Here is a 20,239-nt window from a genome sequence, read left to right as displayed (position 1 = left end):
CTTTGTGGCTTCCCTTGCCTGCCTACCAAATAGTTTAATCTTCTTTGTGAAGAGAAACCAAAAGGTTTTCCAGTAGTGGCCACATGATAGGAAATCCTACATTTCTTGCAAATTGAATTATGTAGCTAATCACAATTATTAACTGCTCTAAAAAACTACAGCCACAACAGATGAACATTGGCAAACTGGTGGGTAGTTAGGTACTACTGATCTAGGAGAATGTGTGCCAGCTAATTAGAGAGTTTTTGCTAAAACTCCCTGGGACCACATTTCATCTTAGGTTCAGGTGCACTGTAGTTAGCCTATGGACTGCATGATGAAAGTCTGGGCCTCAGCAGGTCCTTGGAGGTGTCACCACCACTGGCTTCAATCTACTCTGAAACCTTTCTCTGTGAGTCCATACCTCTCAAGAACATTGACTCTTTCGGAAATACGTTATGGTATTTATCACACAAATCTTCTCTTTCCTACAAGACTATAAGCTCCTTGAGGACAGATTCTGTCTTATTCAACTCTGTACTCCACACAACAAGCATCAGGTTGTGTATCTGCCAAATGAAACTTTGTGAACACTCATTTGGGTACTGTTTACCCATGTGTTCACTCCAATACAAATGGCTTTTTAATTATATGGCACAGAATTATCTGTACCAGCATCAGCCTTCTTGGCTCCTACTCCCATGTTGCTCAGCCACACAGGATGAAGTCCCACGGGCCACTAGAAATTCTGTTATCTAATCTCCACTGATGTCTGATCATCACATTCTACAGTCAACCCTCTAAATTCTTTCTTACCTCAAGCACCTAACAGCTGTCTCTCAGATTTAAGACTAAAGGGAGAAAATCAAGGGCTTCTTTCCTAATGTCATCTCACATGCTCCGCCTTTACACTGGCTGAGGAAGAAGTGATGCTCTCGACAAGGCCCGTCCACCTTGATGTGCCCTTGATTTACTTTCCTCTGATATGCGCTCAGACCATTCCTCTCATGAGTTCTCCTTCCTCTTGCTTTCACTTCCAATCTCGGCCTTTCTACACGCTCCATTCCAGTTTCCAACAAACAGGATTAATCCTCTCTCATCTTTAAGAAACCTTCACGTGACCTTATGATACCCTCAACCTGAAGGCTTCCCCCTCTCCTAGAAACACTCCCAGAAAGAAATGCCCAGACTCACTTCCTCCATTCGGCTCCTGCCCCTTGAATTTAGCTTCTGACTCCCTGACGTGACTGAAATTGTTCATTCTGGGGGTAAGTGCTAACCCTAAGGAGCTCTTCTGTCCTCCTTATTCTATCTGAACATCCCGCAGCTCCTCAGCACTGTTCTCTCCTATACACACGCTCACCATGTCCTCTGCTGAATCCATCTGTCAGTACATTGGCCTGGGGGTCCTTCAAGGCTAAGCTGTTATCCTTCTTCTTTCTTTTAGACTTGGAATCAGAAAGCCTCAAGTTCAAATTTGTCTCAGATGTTCACGTGATCCTGGGCAAATGGCTTAACTTTCTGAGCCTCAGCTTTCTCATCTGTAGAACCAGGATGAAACTACCTGCTCCTTAGGGTTGCTGTGAGGATAGAAATAGTGCTTGTAAAAGCTCTCTCCAAGCCTTCAGGCATTACATAAATGCTAGCTATCGTTCCCTTAGACCGCGAGCTAATTGAGAACAAAGATTTCTTTTTTTCCCCATTTTGTTTTGTTTGTTTTCCTTTGTAGTCTTAGTGCTTGGCACAGTTCCAAGTACACCGTAGGTGCTTTAAAAAATGCTTGTTGACGGACAGATAAAATAGGAGAAAAACAGTGCCAGATTTCAAAACTATATTGCAAAACAGTAATCATCCAAACAATTTGGTACTAAGGAAAAGAGTGGTGGATCAGTGGAACAGATGAGGTGCACAATACATAGAAATCAATGACAACAGTAATCTAGTGTTTGATAAACTCCAAAACCCAAGCTTTTAGAGCAAGAATTCACTGTTCAAAAAAAAAAAACTTCTGGGAAAAACAGAAAGCAGTTTGGAGGAAACTAGGTATGGACCAACGTCTCACATCATATACCAGGAGAAAGTCAAAATGGATAAATGATTGAGATATGAAGAGTGACATCATAAGCAAATTAGCGGAGCATGGAATATCTTACCTGTCAGTTTTACAGATAAAGGAAAAGTTGATGACCAAATAAGAGAAAGGATCACAAGAAGCAAAACGAATAATTGTGATGACAGGAAATTTAAGGTTTTTGCACAAACAAAACTAATGCAGCCAAAACTAGAAGAAAAAGAGGAAACTGGGAAAAAAATTTTAAAACAAGTTTCTCTCTAAAAGCCTCATTTCTCATATACATAGGGAACTGAGCCAAATTTATAAAAATACAAGCCACTCCTCAACTGACAGTGAAAGGATATAAAAAGGCAGTTTCCAGAAGACATCAAAGCTATCAATAGTTACATGGAAAAATGCTCTAAATAACTGATTATGGAAAGGCAAATTAAAACAACTCTGAGGTATCACTGCCTGCCTATCAGATTGGTTAACATGACAAAAAAATATCGAGTCCAAAAAATACTACAGGGGATATGGAAAGATAGGTATAGTGATGCATCGCTGATGGAATTGTGAACTAGTACACCCATTCTAGAGAACAACTTGGAACTACTCCCTAAGGACCATAAAGCTGTTCACATCCTTTTAAGAGCTTAAAGAAAAAGGAAAAGGACCTATGTGCACAAAAATATTGATAGTAGCTCTTTTTGTGGTGGCAAAGAACTGAAAATGGAGAGGATACTCATCAACTGGGGAATGGCTGAACAAGTTGTGGTACATGATTGTGATGGAATATTATTGTGCCATAAGAAATGACACACTGGATGTTTTCAGAAAAACCTGGGAAGACTTCTATGAACTGATGCAAAGTGAAGTGAGAAGAACTAGGAGAATATATAATAATGACCATTTGTGACTCCTGTCAATACAGTGTCAAGGCAATTCCAAAGGACTCATGACAAAAAGCGCTATCCACCTCCAGAGAGAGAAATGATGAACTCTGAGCACAGACTAAAGCATACTTTTTAAATTTACTTTATTTTTCTTGTTGTGTATGGGTTTTTTTGGCAACATGGCTGATGTGGAACTGTTTTGCACAACTTCATATGTATTCCACATAAATATTACATTGCTTTCCTTCTCAAGGGGCAGAGAGAAGGAGAGAATTTGAAGCTCAAAATTTTAAAAAAATAAATGTTAAAAATTTTTTTTTACATTTACTTGGGAAATATTTAATGAAATAAAAGTATATTAAAAGGAAAATAGGGGATAGCACCTGCTGCCCCTGACTGCTGAGAAAACTTTTTTAAGGGGCATACAATTTCCATATTCTTAAAATATGCCTTTGTAATCACTGTATTTTTCATCAGAGTGGTTACTTTTCAATTTCTCTCCTTTATTTCCACTATGACTGTATCAAAATCATTAGAAAAAACTTACTTTAAAAAAATAATACACAAAATTATTCAGGAATTTACAGAAGGGTTGAATACAGGGTATCAAAGATTTGAGTGTTGTTTTGAGCTATTAATATTCATATCCTATACTAAAATATATTCCTATCGGAAACAAAAAAACAGAGGAAGGAAGCAATGGAAAGGATATGTGTAAAGAGGAATAGAAGCAAATTATAAATAAAGATCAAGCAAGACTTGGATGAAGAGGTATGAGAAGATACACCCCCAACCTACCCTCTCTGTGGAGGTGGGAGATCCACAGGTGTTATTCATTGGATAACACATAGTTTTGGATTTTTTCAACATATAGAACAGTTGTGCTGGGTTTTTTCCCTCTCTAAAAATGACTATTTACCATATGGGATGACTCTGGGAAGACAAAGAGGAGAGGAGTAGTATCTGAAGATACAGTTGAGGCTATGCCAGAGACAAACCCCATGACTATTACACCTTCTCATTCTCTGACAGATCTTATACCACTTGAGGTCACACCATATCCCCCGTGGGATAAAGGTCACAGCTCTCACTAAGGAGACCATTGGACTAAAGACACGTGTCTAGCAATTTAGATATTCAAAAGGAAAGATGTACTGAAGATGGAAACAAGGGCAGGTAATGGAGGCTGAACACAAAATCTTGGCATATTCCTCTACTGAATACTATCAAAAGTACAAAAACTCAGAATGAGCTGAAGCTAGCAAAGAAAGATAAGGAGTTACAGCCAATTTCAGGAGTGAGTCTTGAGGCCCCATCTTCGTGGCTCCAGAACCAGTTCTTCACCCATTATGCCACATTGCTAACAGTCATTTATGTATTATTGTTTAGCATCTTAAGCATCCTTCCCAGCAACAACCTAAGCTCCCTCCACTCACCATACAACTTTATAAGTTATCATCTCCTGCTTCTCTATACAGGCTTATCTCCAAAGTCCTTTATATTATCACATCTGATCCTCACAACAATATTTTGAGAAGGAAGTGCTCTTAGCCCCACTTTACAGATGAGGAAACTAAGGTTCAGAAAGGTTACATGTAAGAGTCTGTGGTGAGATTTGAACTGTCTTTTCGATTTTAGATCTAACAGGATCTCCTTACTGCACAGATTCCAATGTCAAGGAGTCCTATTTTGACCATAAGTATTATTATGCCACCCCTTAATCTACCTGTCCCCCTTTTAAAAACTGAATAGTTTAAAGGGCTTAGCTTTTAGGACCTTTTTTAAACATAATTTTGCATGACCTAAATGTTAGCAATCACAAAGCATGTAACAAACAAGATCATATTCTTCTTACCTATCAAGGAAGGAATCCCCAGGGGGAAGCTCACTGAACCCTGGCATTTGTTTTTTAAAAAAAAATGAAAATCTCTACTTTTGCTCCTAGTTTAATTTACTCATACTGCCAATCTATGTGACACTTTTACCTCAGTCAATCAATTTCCTCTCTTTTATGTTATTTTCTCAAGAGATGACAAATTTATGGAGGTTACACCCTGAAAATTACCCCTCAATATACATTTGGAAGGTTGTTTAAATGGCAGTTTTTTTTATTGTACCTCTCTGCCTTTATTTTCAGACTCTTCTTCCTTTATTCCTATCTACTCCACCCCCAACAATCTTCCATACATTCTACCTTTTTAACTTTGCACTTTTAAACAAAAGGAAGCACTTGACTCCAGAGAGACACTTGCAAACACAAAATAGTAGCACTGGTCAGATTTGTGATCTCTTACCTTCACATATATAATGGCACTAAACACTACCTGTAAAGGTAAATCAGCCATGCAAGAACAAACCAAGCATTTCTTTGATACTTCAAAATGGGATACTTTAGGCTGGTGATCTCACTGCCTCTGAAGGAGAGGTGGGCATCTACGATCTTTTCAAATTTACGTAGAAGCCTAGAGAAATCAGTTGAGATTGAGAACATTCCTTATGGAGTCCAGTTGGCTGTGGCTTGTAAGGCTGTCAAAGGAGCCAAGAAATTACTGGAGAAATCCCAGCCTATGAGGAACACTGGTTTAGGGAACGCCTGATGTGAAAATTCTCTCTCACTACTGCTGGATGATGAGCAACTCATCTAAGTCTTGGAGAGTTTCCCAGGTCACCAAGAGGTTAAGTGATTTGCCCGTGGACAGACACAAAGCATGCATTGCAGTACCACAGGCCGCACTTTAAACCTGGGTATTTCTGAAGGCCACATGAGATGATCTGGACATAATGTCCCCATGCAGCAGTACCAGAATTGTGGAGCTGAAAGGCATTCTCTGTCGGCCTAAGCCAACTCTTTTTTTTCAAATAGGGAAACATTTATACAGTGATTTGCCAAGGTCATAAAGCTAGCGTGGGGGAGGGCTGATGTAACTGAAGCCTGATGACTTTTGGTACAATTCTGCAGAGTAAAGAGAAGAGGGTAAGTCTAACAGTATTTGATGGAAGGACAAGCTTGTTTTAGACGAGCCAATTTCTTTCTCTCTTTTTCTGCCCTTGAAGAAAATGTGAAGTTGTAACAGGACAACAGAAAGAATACTCAGAAATCCCAGAGAACATATTCTATAGATCTTCCTTCCTTGACCTTCTGGATGTTAGCTTTCGGAAGGATCCTTACCTCACTTCCTTTCCAGATCAATTTTGAGATAATCTGCTTTCAAAGGACTGCTAGACTTTCTCCACTAAACCTTCTCCAAGAGCAAAGGAGGTTCAAACATCATCCGTCAGCCTTTCCTACCATGGAGGGCTTCGAGACTGCAGGTAAGACTGTGCACCTTTCATGTTACATCATCTAATCCTCCTGGCCTACCTCCTCAGCAGGTGGGAGGTGTCCCCTGAGTCCCAAAACCCTCTTTGGACTTTGCCTGCTTATTTTTTAATAACAGATTTCATAAAAATCTGAATGACCACAATGCCCATATCATTCTAGCTGATAAGAAGTATAACAGTATAAGATTACATATTGTTATTCCATGCAATTTACCACCTTAAGTTTCTCATATTTTCTTTTTTCTACTACATTAAAAAAAAATTTAAAAAACTTTTTTAGATCCAACTTGATTAAATAGGTATATATTGCAAGTTAGTGAATGCTGGGCTTCCTGTCAGTAATTCATATCTCCGACTTCAATAACACAGTGGCTTAACAAGTCACATAAAAGGCTGAAATCTTCAGATCTTAATTGCAAAAAGTGTGCTGAGTGAGGATGCAAGGGGATAAGGAAGGCAGACTTCTACCTAACCTTCGGTCAAGCCAGGCAAAATTTCAAGTCACACTCTGGAACAGTACATGATAAAACCTGTGGGGATCCCCATGGCCAGAAAAGGTGAGCACAAAGGAAAGGGGGGGACTGCCATATTAGCTCCATGAAGCAGTATTTCTACCAAACTGAATTAAAAGATGGTAACTACAACTCTGAAGGCAGACACTGAAGGTATTAATTTAATTTAATTGGCAACTCCTCCCTCCCTAGTTCTGCACCCACACCATTTGTTCATGCTGGTTCTCCTATGTAATTAGGATCTATTGATTTTAATTTTATGTATTTTATAAACAATTATAAACTGTAACACACGCTAATTAAATAATAAAGCAAGTAAGAAAGGATCTCAAGTATGCATCAATATCACTGTAAGCAAACGTCATCTTTTGTAGAGAAGTTTACAGTACAAAAATAAAAGTACAATTTTCATTTTCAGAAGACGTTAGTGGCCAAGAGTACCGTACTTGAAGTATGTGTTTGCAGGAGATACTTTTATATTGACATTATATATGTCTTTAAGGTTTACAAAATGCTTCCTGTACAGAGATGATTAGAGTCCAAAATCTTCTAAGGTTTTAATGACTCACCAGAAACCCATTTGTATCACATTATAGTAAAAAAAAAAAAAATTAGCTAACCAGAATGGCAGGGAACAGGAGGGTTTTGATGTGCTGAGGTTTTAACAAAATCTGTTTGAAGCCATCCTGAAATTTTAGAATGTACGAGTATACTTTCCTGCCTTAGTAAGCCACAGGGTAAGGTGAACGTAACCAAAACTTTGATAATCATAAATTCTGTCATGCTCCGGGATGACTATGAAAAATAACAAGCTCTGTAGCACTACAGATGGAGAAAACATAAAAGATGTAGTTGGGTTTATAGATTCACGACATACCCAGGGCTGCAGTTAATCAAATTATGTTACAGACTCTTACAAACTCATAGCAACCCCACGTCACCTACCTAAACGATGAAATCCAAAGGTGAATCTTTTGGTTGGTGATTTTGCCGAGAGCCACAGAGCAAACAAGGTAAGTATGATAGCACTGAGGTCAGTTAACATGTGAAGTGCATCCGTCATAATTGCTAGACTATTTGCGATATATCCACCTTAAGATGACATAAGAAAAAAAGAATGAATAAGTCAATAACCAACGACAAAGATTAGCAATCTAGAAAGATTAAACAATGAGATTCTAATTAAAGCTCTGAACGTAGCGTCAGCTCCTGTAAGGACTTTCGTCTTTGCAGCCTCATTCCTAACATGGTGCTTCATATACAGGAGACATTTATAAATGCTTTTTCAACTATATGGCTCTACTGCAAACAAATGCTCATTTTAGGGGGGATTCTGTCTATTCCTTTTTCTCATCTACAAAATACAAATTCCTTAAAATACAAAGTTCAAGTGAACTGTTTTGCCTATCTATATACACAGGACATCTTCTCACAGATCATACATAGGGAAAATGAATTTGATAAAGTATTTAATACTATGTTATCCTGACAACTGGTACACAGGGTATTTTGAAATTTACTCTTAAAAAAGACTAACCAGGAAGACTAATTCCATGTATAGCACGTAGTGACTCACTTCACAGAATTTTCAGGCCCCACCATCTTGGTTAAAGCTGGATTTTGGCTTTTAATATTTTAACTGATGCTTTGTTTTCATCACATTCATTTGAGAATTATCCCTTTCTCCAAATTAGCAAGTTTTCCCTTGGAACAAAGATTAAAATAGTTCAGCAAAACAAAAGGGTCTAACAGTATAATATTTGAGACTGTACACACACCTCTTGTCTCTTACCTTTGCAATGAAGGCACTGGGAATGAAGAGAGGGAAACCTGCATATAGTAAGCATTAATAAATGCTTGACTGAATGATACTCGAGTAGTTTGCCATTTCTTTCCCCAGCTCATCTTAGAGAAGAGGAAACTGAGGCAAACAGGGTTACACGACTTGCCCAGGGTCACACGGCTATTAAGTGTCTGAGGCCAGATTTGAACTCAGGTCTTCATCACTTTAGCTTTAGGTCCTTTATGCACTGCACCCTACCACAATGGTCTAACCCAAGGTGGTGAGGGGGAAGGTTTCCCTATGTTAACTCTCAGTTGTTCATATTTGCATTTATCTTCTTAGTGATTTGGAGAAGTTTTTCATATAAATGTTAAGTTTGTAATTCTAACCTTAGATCACTTAATCCACTGGGGAATCATTTTTGGTCTTATTTTTGGGGTAATTTTTTACTTGGACCTATCATATAATAAGACAAAAATTAAGAATGTAGTACCCTTTGATATCAGATCCTTACCAGAGATAACTAATGCCGAGATTCCCCCACCAACTGTCCCTTCTTCAGAACCATTCATTTGAATTGCTGCCTGTGCTGTTGATCATGTTCACCTGCTCCCCTAATCCCCCTAGATGGACATGTTCCCTTGTGAAAGCTCCCTTGTATAGGATGCAGAGTCTGAGCAACGGGAAGAGGTGCACAGGGAGGCTTCAGGGAAGTGCGTTATTTAACTTGTGTTTTTCCTTTAGGCCATTATTAAGTCAGTGCACCTAACAGCCCTAGAGTTAGCTGATTCTGTGGTTTTTTTCAGAAAAGCTTTTAAAGAAAAGAAGTCAAATCATTCTTAAGTTTGATCTTCTCAAAAAATCAAGATCCAAAAAATCCCAAAGAAATGTATCTATTACATTAATAACAAAGGTCTATAGGAAAATAGATTCTATGTATTCAGAAATCTGGTTTACAGAAAATCTGCTGGGAACATATCTACGAGGAGTTAGAGGAAAAAGGGGCGGGGGAAAGCAGAGTTTAATATCAGTTTGAGAAGTAGAAGGTGAGAAATGGGATATTTGTCAGAATGGTCCATTTAAAAAGCTACAAAGCTAGCATTTACATATAGCACTTTATATATTATCTCACTTAATCATCCCCAAACCGTAAGGCAGATGTTATTACCCCACTGTACAGATGAGGAAATGGAGCCTGAGAGGTTAAGTAACTTGCTCAGGGTCCCATAGCTAGAGTGTCTGAGGCAAAATTGGAATTCAGGTCTTTCCCTCTTCATTTGGAGATGTTCAAGTACAGTTAGTCAACAAGCATTTGTTAAGAGTTTTCTATGTCTCAGGTAGAGTGATAAGTACACACAGATGCAAACCGTTTTAAACTTTCAGTTATCCATGATAATGGAGAAACTGAGGGAATAAGTATAAAAACAATTTCTATTTCATCTCATAATTTGAATACACATAGAAAACTGGTAAGAGAAGGACTCGAAGAGATACTCCCCCTTCTGAGTTCAGGCTTTTTATATTCAAAATTAGAGTTTCAAAAACAGTTTGCCTTGTAAAGTCCTATTTCTACCAAGAGTATTTCTGAAAAATTTCTGTATTAGGTATTGCTTATAGAGGTCTGATACGCAAAATGTAAAGGAAATTAACAACAAAAAAATACACCCAGAGTCATTTCCCAAAGGTCAAAGGACATGAACAAATAATTCTCAAAAGAACTGTGAACTAACAACAACCATGAGAAAGTCTACTCTAAATCAACTATAACAAAGAGAAATGTAGATTTAAATAAATCTGAGGTTTGAGCAAACGGTCAAATATAATGCATGGGAATAGTCAATGCTAGAGAGGCTGGGAAGACACACTGATACACTGTTGGTAGAGCTATAAATTGACCTAATAATCCGGCAAAGTAATTTGGGGTTATGCTTAAAAAAATACAACTAACTAAAATGTCTTTGACCCAGAGTTCTCACTGCTAAGCATATACGTACTTCAAGGAGATTAAAGTCACCATGAAAGGTCTCATATGTTACAAGGCAATCATCTCTGCACTTTTTCGATAGCAAAGAACCAGAAATACAATATGGTCGTTGTCCTTTGATTGACAAATGGCTACGTGAACAGGACACTTGACTGTGCAAATTAAGAGAAATCATCGATGATAAGGGGGGAAAAATTTAGAAAATACAAGAAAGAGTATAAAATACATTTCATTTCTTCATGATGTGAACACAGAAAATTGGTGAGAGGCTTCTAACAGATACAGTCTTCTGAATTCAATCCCAACTATGGGATGACATATAATATAATACAAAATTAAGAGAAATAAGATGAATTTAGAGAAATATAGTCAGATTCATAGCAACTGGTGCAGGAGGAAGTTACCAGAACCAGGAACTATACACACAATGATTACAAAAGAATGGAAAGAATAAAATGCCAATGAACACTGAAGACCAAGCCTGGTCTCAAGAGAAGGACAGATAAAATGCATCTCTTGCTAGTGGGGGACTCCGGGTGCGACACACTGCCTAGGCTAACCCTTACACAGACAGTTTGGAAGCTATCAAGGTGCATGTGTGAATTTTCAACAGTAAACTATTACTCCACTCTCACTTTCTGGAACACAGTGGCCTCACGGGAGTACTAGAGAGCTGAGAAGGCATCTAAGGTCATGTCTTTTCTCAGGTCAGGAGGATGCTAAGACCCTCTCAGAATGTCCTCACAAGTCAAAATAAAGCACTGGAGAAAATTCTAGGACCTCTTTGGGTAAAGTAGTACCTAGTAAAAAAAAAAATTAAAAAGCTGTAGAAGGAGCCATCAGCCATTTCCCAGATTAGGTATAACACTGGACTCCAAGCTTCCAACCAACTGACTCAGAGTCAAGTGTCTCAGAAGTGGAGTCATGAGAACCAACTCTGCTGGAAAAACCCTTCAGCACCATGGGGCATTTATCCCACAGGACATGTGGAAATGGAATCTCTTTCACGCGTGTAAAAATGCAGCATCTTTCCTCCTCCAACACCACTCAGCAAGACCTGCCTTGGAGGGGCGGCTGGCACAAAGGCACTGGCAGGCAGCAGCTGGCCCAGCGGCTGTGGGCAACTGCCGGACAGGAGGCCAAAAGCCTAGGACGTCTGCCCTACTCTCCGTCTCCCGCCTAACAGGATAAGCTGCAGGAAGCGTTTATAGCGAAGCCCATCAAAACTGTGATAAAAAAAGACGTTTGGAGCGCCTTAACGTTCCCATTACTTGCCAGCAGGAGTCCAGAACCTGGAGTTCACCCATTCAGCCTCAGACACCCCGCGGCCCACCCCGGGCCAGCCAGCTCTTTGGAGGCAGTAACAGTCCGTGCCTTCCCCCAGATTCTTGGAAGCATACACGGAATTGTTTGTAAGGGAGCTACACGAATAGCACAGAGCCATTATCGATTATATGAACAGCCAGCAGTAGTTCTTATCAGCTGTCATTATCCCGAGAGGATCAATGTCTCGGCCGAATCCACACAGCCTGGCACTGCTGTCGGGGGCTCGTGCCCTCCCCGGGCAGGGCTCTGAAGGCACCAGCACCGCTCAGGGCGTGGTGCAGGAGGCTGTCTAGTCCTGGCTCTCCTGCCCAGCGGGGGGCTGGCCCGGGGCACCCCGAGGGCTCCGTCCAGGCCAGTCTAGGTCCCACCGGGACAGGGGCCTCCCCGCCAACGCTAACCCGGCGCATCTGACAGGGGGCTCGGGGAACCAGGATGTGGACGCTAGCGCCGGGCCGCATCCCTGAACCCCAAAAAGGAAGTGAGGCACACCGCTCGTTCAAACACCCCCACCTCTCTCACCGGACGGCGGCTGCCTTCCAGGAGGCCGCGCGGGGCCAGCCCGGCCGGGCAGGGGCACGGGGCCGCTGCCAGCACTCACCCACGAGCTCCCCGATCATGAACAGCAGGTAGAGCACCCCCGCCAGGGTCAGCCGGGTCTTCACCTTCCGCAGCCTCAGCAGCTCCCGCTGCCGGCGGCAGCTGTCACAAGGGTCCGCCCTGAAGCCCAGCTGGCCGCCGGGCAGGGGCCCGTCCTGGTCCAGCAGGGAGTCGTCGTCCGGCGGGAAGGCCAGGCGGGGGCCGCTCAGGCCGTCGGGGGGCTCCGGGCCGTCATCGGCCACCACGACGCGGAGCTTGTTGAACCTGGGGAAGTCCTCGTCCCCGACCTCGTCCGAGAAGTCGAAGGCGCTGGTGTCGTTGAGGAACGGGGGCGCGTCGTCCCGCTTCCACCACGAGCGCAGGCGGTGCCACACGCTGGCCCGGGCCATGGCCGGCGCGGCTGGGGCTCGGCTTCACTGGGAGCGGAGGTCTAGGAGGGGCGCGGCCGCCCGAGCCTTCCCATCCTAGGAAAAGGGAGCAAAATCAGAACCAGGGCCGGGCCACCGCGCCCGCGCCCGCCCCGCTCCGCCCCACGGCGCTCGGGGCTCCGGACCCCCCAAGGTGAGGGCGCCCGCGGGGGGCGGCGGCGGCCCCGGGGCACGGGCTCCCGGAGCTCCGCCCGGCCCGGCTGCGGTACCTGGGGCGCCGGCGCGGCGAGCCCTCCTGCCCGACGCCTGCCGCGGAGCCTCGGCGCGGGGGAGAAGGCATCTCCCCGGCCGCCTCGGCCCGCTCCGCCGCCGCGCTCCGCCCTCTGCAGCAAGGTCGGCCGGCGCTCCCGGCTCTCTATCCAGCCCCGGGAGGCAGAAGCGAAGAGGGCACGGCCCACGGGGGCGAGGAAGGGGCGGTGCGGGCACCGCGCGGCCCTGAGCGTCGCGCCGCTCCGCTCCTCTCCGCTCCGCTCCGGGAGCCGGCTCCCCTGGAGGCGGACAGTCTCTGCGCTAGCGCAGCCTCCCGGACCGAGGGCGCCTCCCGGGCGCCTCCCCCGCTCCGCCTCGGCGAGGGGCTGCGCGCGTGCGCGGCAGTCACGGAGCGAGAGCCGCACGAGAGAGGGAGGGGTCTGCACGAGAAGAGGCCGGGGACTGCTGGGCGGAGGCCGCGGGAGGGGGAGCGCGAGCGAGCGCGAGCCCGAGCCCGAGCCCGAGCGCTCTCCCCGCCGTCCCGAGGAACAGGCGCGCTCCCGGCGGGGCCGAGCGCTTTCCCGCCCCGCCCCCTCGCCCCAGGGGGTCTCCCAGCTCGCGGGCTCCGGGGTCCCAGTGCCCCGCGAGTTGCGGCCGCGGAGCGAGGCCTCCCCCAGCCAGGCCGCCGCCGCCAGCCCGTCCGAGCAGCCGGGGCGCCCGCTCCGGGGGGGAGGGCGGGGAGGGTCGGTGTCTGCTGGGTCCTCCGGCCGGCGGCCTCTGGAGCGGCGCCCCCGCCCGCCCCGGCAGTCCCGGTTCGGACCCGTGCGCCCGGATGAGCGCACGTCCTAAGGCGCATCGCTGCCGCCGCGGGCAGGCCTGTCACGGAGCAGGCCCGGAGCTGGCGGAGCCGGCTCGACTGCGGGGGCGACAGGGCCGAGGATGCTCCCTGAGACAGGCCTGCCGGTGACCCTGGGCCAGTCGGCCGACCCCGAGCGTCAGAGGACGGCCGCCCGGGCCTGGCCCCGCCCGCGGGGGAGTGCGGCAGAAATTAAGTTGTCCCCCGTGGAACGCTGTCGTCTCGGGGCGCGGACCCAGCCCTCCCGCGGACGCCCCAAGTAGCGGGGCTTAGGTACGTCGTATGTCGCCCGGAGGTGGGCGCTGCGATTCCCCAAAGCTCTCGTTCCCCTCGGGCTCCCGGCGGACCGCATCTCAGAACCCCCAAAGGGGGGAAGCGGGGAGCCCCCTAAATGCTTGGGGCACCGAGGACGTACGGAGAACCTCCCAGCAGCCCGTCAGAGCCCCTCAGGAAGGGCAGCCCGTTCCGGGGGCTCCCCCTCACGGGGCAGGACCGCCAGGTTCGGGTCCCCCTCCGACCTCGCCCTGCCACGGCCGGCTTTCCATTCGCGTTTCCCTCCTGCTGCCTGCGCCCTAACTTGGAGCTCTGGACCTCGAGCTTACCGGGTGGTGAACCCCCCGAGCGCGGACAGCCGAACCCCAGGGTCCCCGGGCTGGCCGCTGCCAGCGTCCCGAGCGCTGGGCGGCTGAGCCTCCAGCTGGGGTCACGGAGGCAGGAGGTCCAGGAACCTCGGGCAGCCTCTGCTTCCCCTCCAACGAAGCTCTGCTCTGAGTCTGCGAGGATCTGGAGTCTCAGGGCTGGAGAGAGAAGTGAGACCAGGCGGGGCGACTGTTCTGGGAAGGGCACCCCCATCTCCGTGCTCCGTCACCGGGCCCCTCGGAGGCAGCGCACGTCGGTGGGAAACGCTCCGAGGGGCACCCTGGCCTTCCAGCAAGGTCCAGGGGCTCATGCCGACCCCCCGGGATGGGGAACACTCCCCAAACCGCACTGGGGCTCCCCTGTTCAACCCCAAGCCCACTCCTTTACACTGGAACGAAGGCCAGTGAGCTCCTAACAAAGCCAGGGTTCCTATTGCGCAGGTAGGAGCCTTTCTTGATGGTAGATCCAGCATCACACGAGAACACCTGACCTTCCGGAAAACCAGCTCCGATGAGGGAACTTACTGTAGTTCAACAGCCCACAGTGACTTGTTCCCTTCACTAGACTAACCAGAGGGTGCATTTAAATGACAAGAGAGAAGCTCCATCTGTGCAAGTGTAGAGCCCCACCCGTACACAGTGACGGGCACACAGTTAGCACTTAATGTTTACAAAGAGAGAGGTTAGTTCTTGAGCAGTAGCCCCAAGGGTTAATCCCCTTCTGTCAGCCCTCCAACAGAAGGTTGTTTAGGGCCCCTCAGCCTAAACTCTCATCGGAATTATGATCAGAAATTTATCTTAATTTCTGTCTTATCCATGTTTCCCCTTCTTATCATCTTGAGGCCTTCACTGAGCAAAACTGCCATAAGAGCCGGGGGTGTGAGATTTTATTTCACTCCCCCAAAATCTTCAATTCAGGAGCAAGATTGGAAAGGGGTCAGGTGAAGCTGGCAAGCTACGCCTTATTTTCCACTAGCAATCCAAATTCCTTTACTCTCTACACAGTCCAAGCATTTAATCTCTAGTTTTGCCGGGCAAACTCCTATTGATTCACAGCGTTGATGAATGGGGTGTTTAACTGAACATTTTGAGTAACTGAACTTTATCATATCTGGCACACGTGATTTAACCAGTATTCAAACTGGTAACATAACGACATTAAAGAAGAGATATAGACCTCTGCTTGGCTGCTGGACCCTAACTTAGACCATGGGACGTTTCCATTTGATTTGCAGATCAAACCTACTATATGTGCTGTTTCCCCCATCAGTGTGAGCTCCTTGAGAGCAGGGGCTAGCTGACTTTTCTGTGTCTGTTCTCAGCTCTTAGCACTGTGCTTTGCACATACGGAGTACTTGATAAATTCTTCTTTATTCATTCAAAACTAATCAAACTAATTTATCTAGAAAACTCTGTGTGTGTGTGTGAGTGTGTGTGAGTGTGTGACAGAGAGAGACACAGAGACAGAGACAGAGAGATGATGGTGGTGGTGATACAGAATGGATTTGTGACGTCATCAGCATGGTGGACTCCAGGTGTGACTCCTCAATCCATCCAGCAATGCATATCAGCAACTGTGTAGTCTTAGAGAGTTGCCAAAACTGAAATGCTAAACAACATCACATAAATTAATGTGTGTTGGAAGCAGGAGAGAACACAGGTCTTCCTGAAATTAGTTTGCTCTCTCTGATCATTTATGACCAGAACTTCCTAAACTGTCAGTCGCCACTCCAGTACAGCAGATGTGCACAACTTGTAAACATCTTCAGGCTGCAGACAGGTTAGATTAGAGACAGACGGGCTGATGATGGTTGGTTGCTGCAGCTCATGTGACAAACATTAGAGAGTGCACAGTGACAAACCTACATTTTTTGTGGGCCACCCAAATCCTGTGGCAGTTCGCAAATTGGCTGTATGTTGTGCAGGCAGGCCTGCCATATGAGGTCATATAACTGAATATGGGGGTTGTGAAAAATTTGGCAACAATAGAAGATTTCTGAATGCACAACAAAAATGAATTCAAAAGCAGACGTAATGAATCCAAGGCGTTTCTTGCAGCACTTGCCTATGTTGCATTATGGGACTTCACTGCAGTCTCGGTTTGGAACAACATGCACACCTTATACTGCACATGACATCACACCACACAACGCCCATAAACGCTGCCAGAAACAGCTGGGCTTAGGTTTGAGACTACTGTATGTTATGAACTGCAGTGTTTTTACAGTACGTAAAAGTTTTTCTGCTCTTACAGAAACATAATAGTTATGGAAAATAAATACTTTTAATATTTTCCTGCCATCATCCCTCAGCATGTAAGTATCAAGTTAGTATATATTTGGATTGTATTGTGTTAGAATGTATGATTTTAAAATTGCTGTTATCTCCTTCTTTTAGAGAAACATAAGTGTTTAATTGTAGCAAGTAAAGACAAAAACCCTTTAATAATATTTCTCCACTATCACCAATGTAAACGTGAACATCAGTTTTTTAAAGTAAGCACAAACAAATGTAATTTCAGAAACTAAAGCTAGCGTTTATGTAAGAAATTATTGGCAACATTTATTTACATTTTAAGGCAAAAATATTTTTTGGTTATGGATGAGTGGAGAAATTTAGACAGGAGGTAAAAACACTGATGACAGTGTGGCAATCTTCACTTCCAGGTTTTAGTACACCTAAATTGGCAAGAAAAGGAAAATACATCGAATCATGTGACTCTCAAAAGGGCAAAATTTAAATCAATTATTGAAACTGAAAGATGAAATTGTTATATTTTTGACTGAGCAGAAATTTGATTTTGTTAATTTTTTTATGACATTCAAAACTGTGTTGTTGGATATTTAAAAAAACTCAATGATTTAAACATGTTGTTTCAAGGAAAAATTGTAGCATGTTTACGTTAAAAGATAAAATTGAAAGTTTTACTAAAAACGTTAACATGTGGAAGAGTAGGATGAAAAATGGTTCTTTAGAAATGTTTGCAGCTACAGATGATTTTATAATTGAAAATAACCTTCCCAAAGATTTAATTGTAAGAGTTAGAAATGATCATCTGAAGTGCCTGGAGATATAGTTTCAGAAATACTTCCCTTCATATTTTGATTCTAAAAAAACAAGTTGGGTTCATAAACCATACTCAATTGAAATAAAAAAAAATGGTCAGTCATCTGGCATTAAAAATTCAAGGAGAATCTGCTGAATTATCAAGTGGCACAGATTTAAAACTTTTGTATCCTAAAAAATTGTTAAATGAATTTTGGCTTGGGATTAGGACAGAATTTCCAACAATTTCTGATATGGCTCAAAGAGACTTCTGCCATTTTGTACTATGTATTTATGCAAAGCACCATTCTCAGCATTGATGATTATAAAATCAAAATATCAGTCAACTCTGAAAAACATTGAAGATGCTCTACGTCCTGCAGTATCAGATATTTTGCCAAGATTTAATTCTTTATGTAAAATAAACAAGCACGTCCATCTCATTAGTATGCAAATTTGCTTTTGTCTTTAATAAATGGTAAAATTATATGTATACCAAAGAATTGTTTTAAAATAAATTTCTTTATGATTTATTATCAGTAAATGTTTGATTTGTGTACCTGTTGTATATACCTGCAGGGAAAAGGGGTCACGAATGGAAAAAGTTTAAGAGGAACTTTATTTAGAAGGCGACTTGGAAGGTTACAATGTCTCAGGAATATTTTAATTATCGAGCCCAGATGGATTACGTCCTAGACTGGTGCAAGTATTACTAGGTATGAGTACTGAGCCACTAAGGGTGATCTTTACAAGACTGTGAAAACTAGCAAAAGTACCAATGGATTAGAGAGGGTTAGATGTCCAGGTTTTCAAAAAGTGAATAGAATGTGATCTTTATGCCACAGGCTACTGAGCCTGACTTGGATAAATGGGGAAATTCTAGAGAGTCCTCAGGGTATGCTGATAAAGAACCATCTTTCTAGTAACACTTACTGACCATGTGACTATAGGCAAGTCATTCAACCTGTGGTAACTTCCAGGAAACCCTCCAAAAGTCTACACAAGCGATAGAGCAGGTGCTGATCTGTATTGGTTGTGGAAGATTCCTTATTGTAAGTTCCCTATATCAATGCAATCACAGATCCAATCCTAAAAAAGTAATAAAAAAAAAAGATTCTGGAATGCATTATTATTTGTTAAGGTTTATTTCAATTTTTTCCATGAATAAAAATCCAATTTCTCCCTGTCTCATTTCTCCCACTCCCCAGAAGAAAAACAAAACCCTCGAAACCCTTGCATAGTCAAGCAAAATGAACTCCCACATGGTACATGTCCAGTTCTTCACCATTCTGAATCCATCAGGAGATAAGTAGCATGCCCCATAATAGGGTCCCTGGAATCAGTGCAGTGATCAAAGTTTTTAAATCTTTTCAATTTGTTTGTATTTACAATGTTGTACCATAAATTTTCCTCCTGGTTCTACTCATTTCAGTCTGCATCAATTTATACAAATCTTCCCATATTTCTCTGAAACAGTTCCTTTTGTCATTTCTTACTGCATAATAGCATTCAATTATGTTCACATACCCAGTTCAGCCATTCCCCAATTAACTGGCATGTCTTCAATTTTCATTTCTTTGCCCCCACAAAAACAGCTGCTACAGATATTTTTTGTACGTATGGAGTCTCTTCTTCCTGTCTTTGTTCTCTTTGGAGCATAGGCCTAGTAGTATTTCTGGGTCAAAAAGTCTGCACAACTTAATAACTTTTGGGATAGGTCATAGTTTCATATTGCTTTCTAGAAGGTCTGAACCAATTCACACCTTCACCAACAGTGCATCGATATGCTTGTTTTCCTGCTTTCCTGGTCAATTTTTTCTAGAATGTATTATTAAAGTGATGGCTAGTAAATATCTAAAAAAAGGAAGCAGTAACCACAAAGACCCTACAGGTCTAAGAATAGGTCATGCCAGATTAGCTTTATATCTTTTTTTTTTGAAATTCAATCAATAAATATTCAATTAACAAGATTTGGTAGATCAGGAGAAATGCTTTAGATCTAATTTACCTGGATTTTAGCAAACATTTGCTCTCATGTCATTTTTGTGGAAAACATGGAAAATTGTGAGTTAGACAATAGGACAGTGTAAAACTCTTCAATAGCTGGATCCAAAAAAAGTCATTAAAGTCAGCTTGAAAAGATGACTTCAATGGAGCATTCCAGAAATCTCTGCTTGGTGCTGCGAGGTTTAACATTTTTATCAGTGATTTGGTCAAAGGGATGGATGGCAGGCTTATTGTATTTACACAAGACCTTAAGCTTGGAGGGATACTTAGCATACTTAACTTCAGAGTCAGGATGAAAAAAATACCAGGACAGGCTGGAATATTGGGTTGAATCAAATAAGATGAAATTCAGTAGGGATAAATACAAAGTCTTGAGAAAAGGTTACAAGAATCAACTTCCTAAGTACGAGGTAGAGGAGGTCTGGTTATGCCGTGGGTCAAGAAAAGTTTGAGAATTTCAGCAAACCTCAAGACCAATGTGAACAAACAGTGAGACAGGCCTGCCAAGAGAGCTAAAGTGATACTAGGCTACATTGGGAAGCACAGTTTTGAGAACTAGTGAGGAGATGGAAAAAAACTGTACCGAGTGGCATTTAGTGGAGATTGTAGCATATTAACTAACCAA

At 43.7% G+C, this 20,239-nt stretch overlaps 1 protein-coding gene across 3 annotated transcripts in view; it reads right to left on the bottom strand.

The window, feature by feature from the left end:
• The window catches only part of SLC30A4 (solute carrier family 30 member 4), a 36,036-nt gene extending 21,406 nt beyond the window's left edge, over positions 1 to 14,630 (bottom strand). The window contains exons 1-3 of one of the 3 annotated variants that reach the window (XM_072624497.1): positions 14,527 to 14,630; positions 12,453 to 12,915; positions 7,707 to 7,853 (exon numbers count right to left, since the gene is read on the bottom strand). In XM_072624497.1, coding sequence (XP_072480598.1) covers positions 7,707 to 7,853; positions 12,453 to 12,840 — 535 coding nt within the window. In that variant the 5' untranslated portion in view covers positions 12,841 to 12,915; positions 14,527 to 14,630. Of the gene's footprint in view, positions 1 to 7,706; positions 7,854 to 12,452; positions 12,916 to 13,088; positions 13,213 to 14,526 lie in introns of those variants that run through there. The other 2 variants (XM_072624496.1, XM_072624498.1) reach the window with 2 other exon arrangements.
• Positions 14,631 to 20,239: the final 5,609 nt, after the last annotated feature.

The sequence above is a fragment of the Notamacropus eugenii genome, chromosome 7 (genome assembly GCF_028372415.1).
Source record: "Notamacropus eugenii isolate mMacEug1 chromosome 7, mMacEug1.pri_v2, whole genome shotgun sequence".
NCBI classification, from domain to species: Eukaryota; Metazoa; Chordata; class Mammalia; order Diprotodontia; family Macropodidae; genus Notamacropus; species Notamacropus eugenii.
This window is presented reverse-complemented; position numbering and strand designations above follow the sequence as displayed.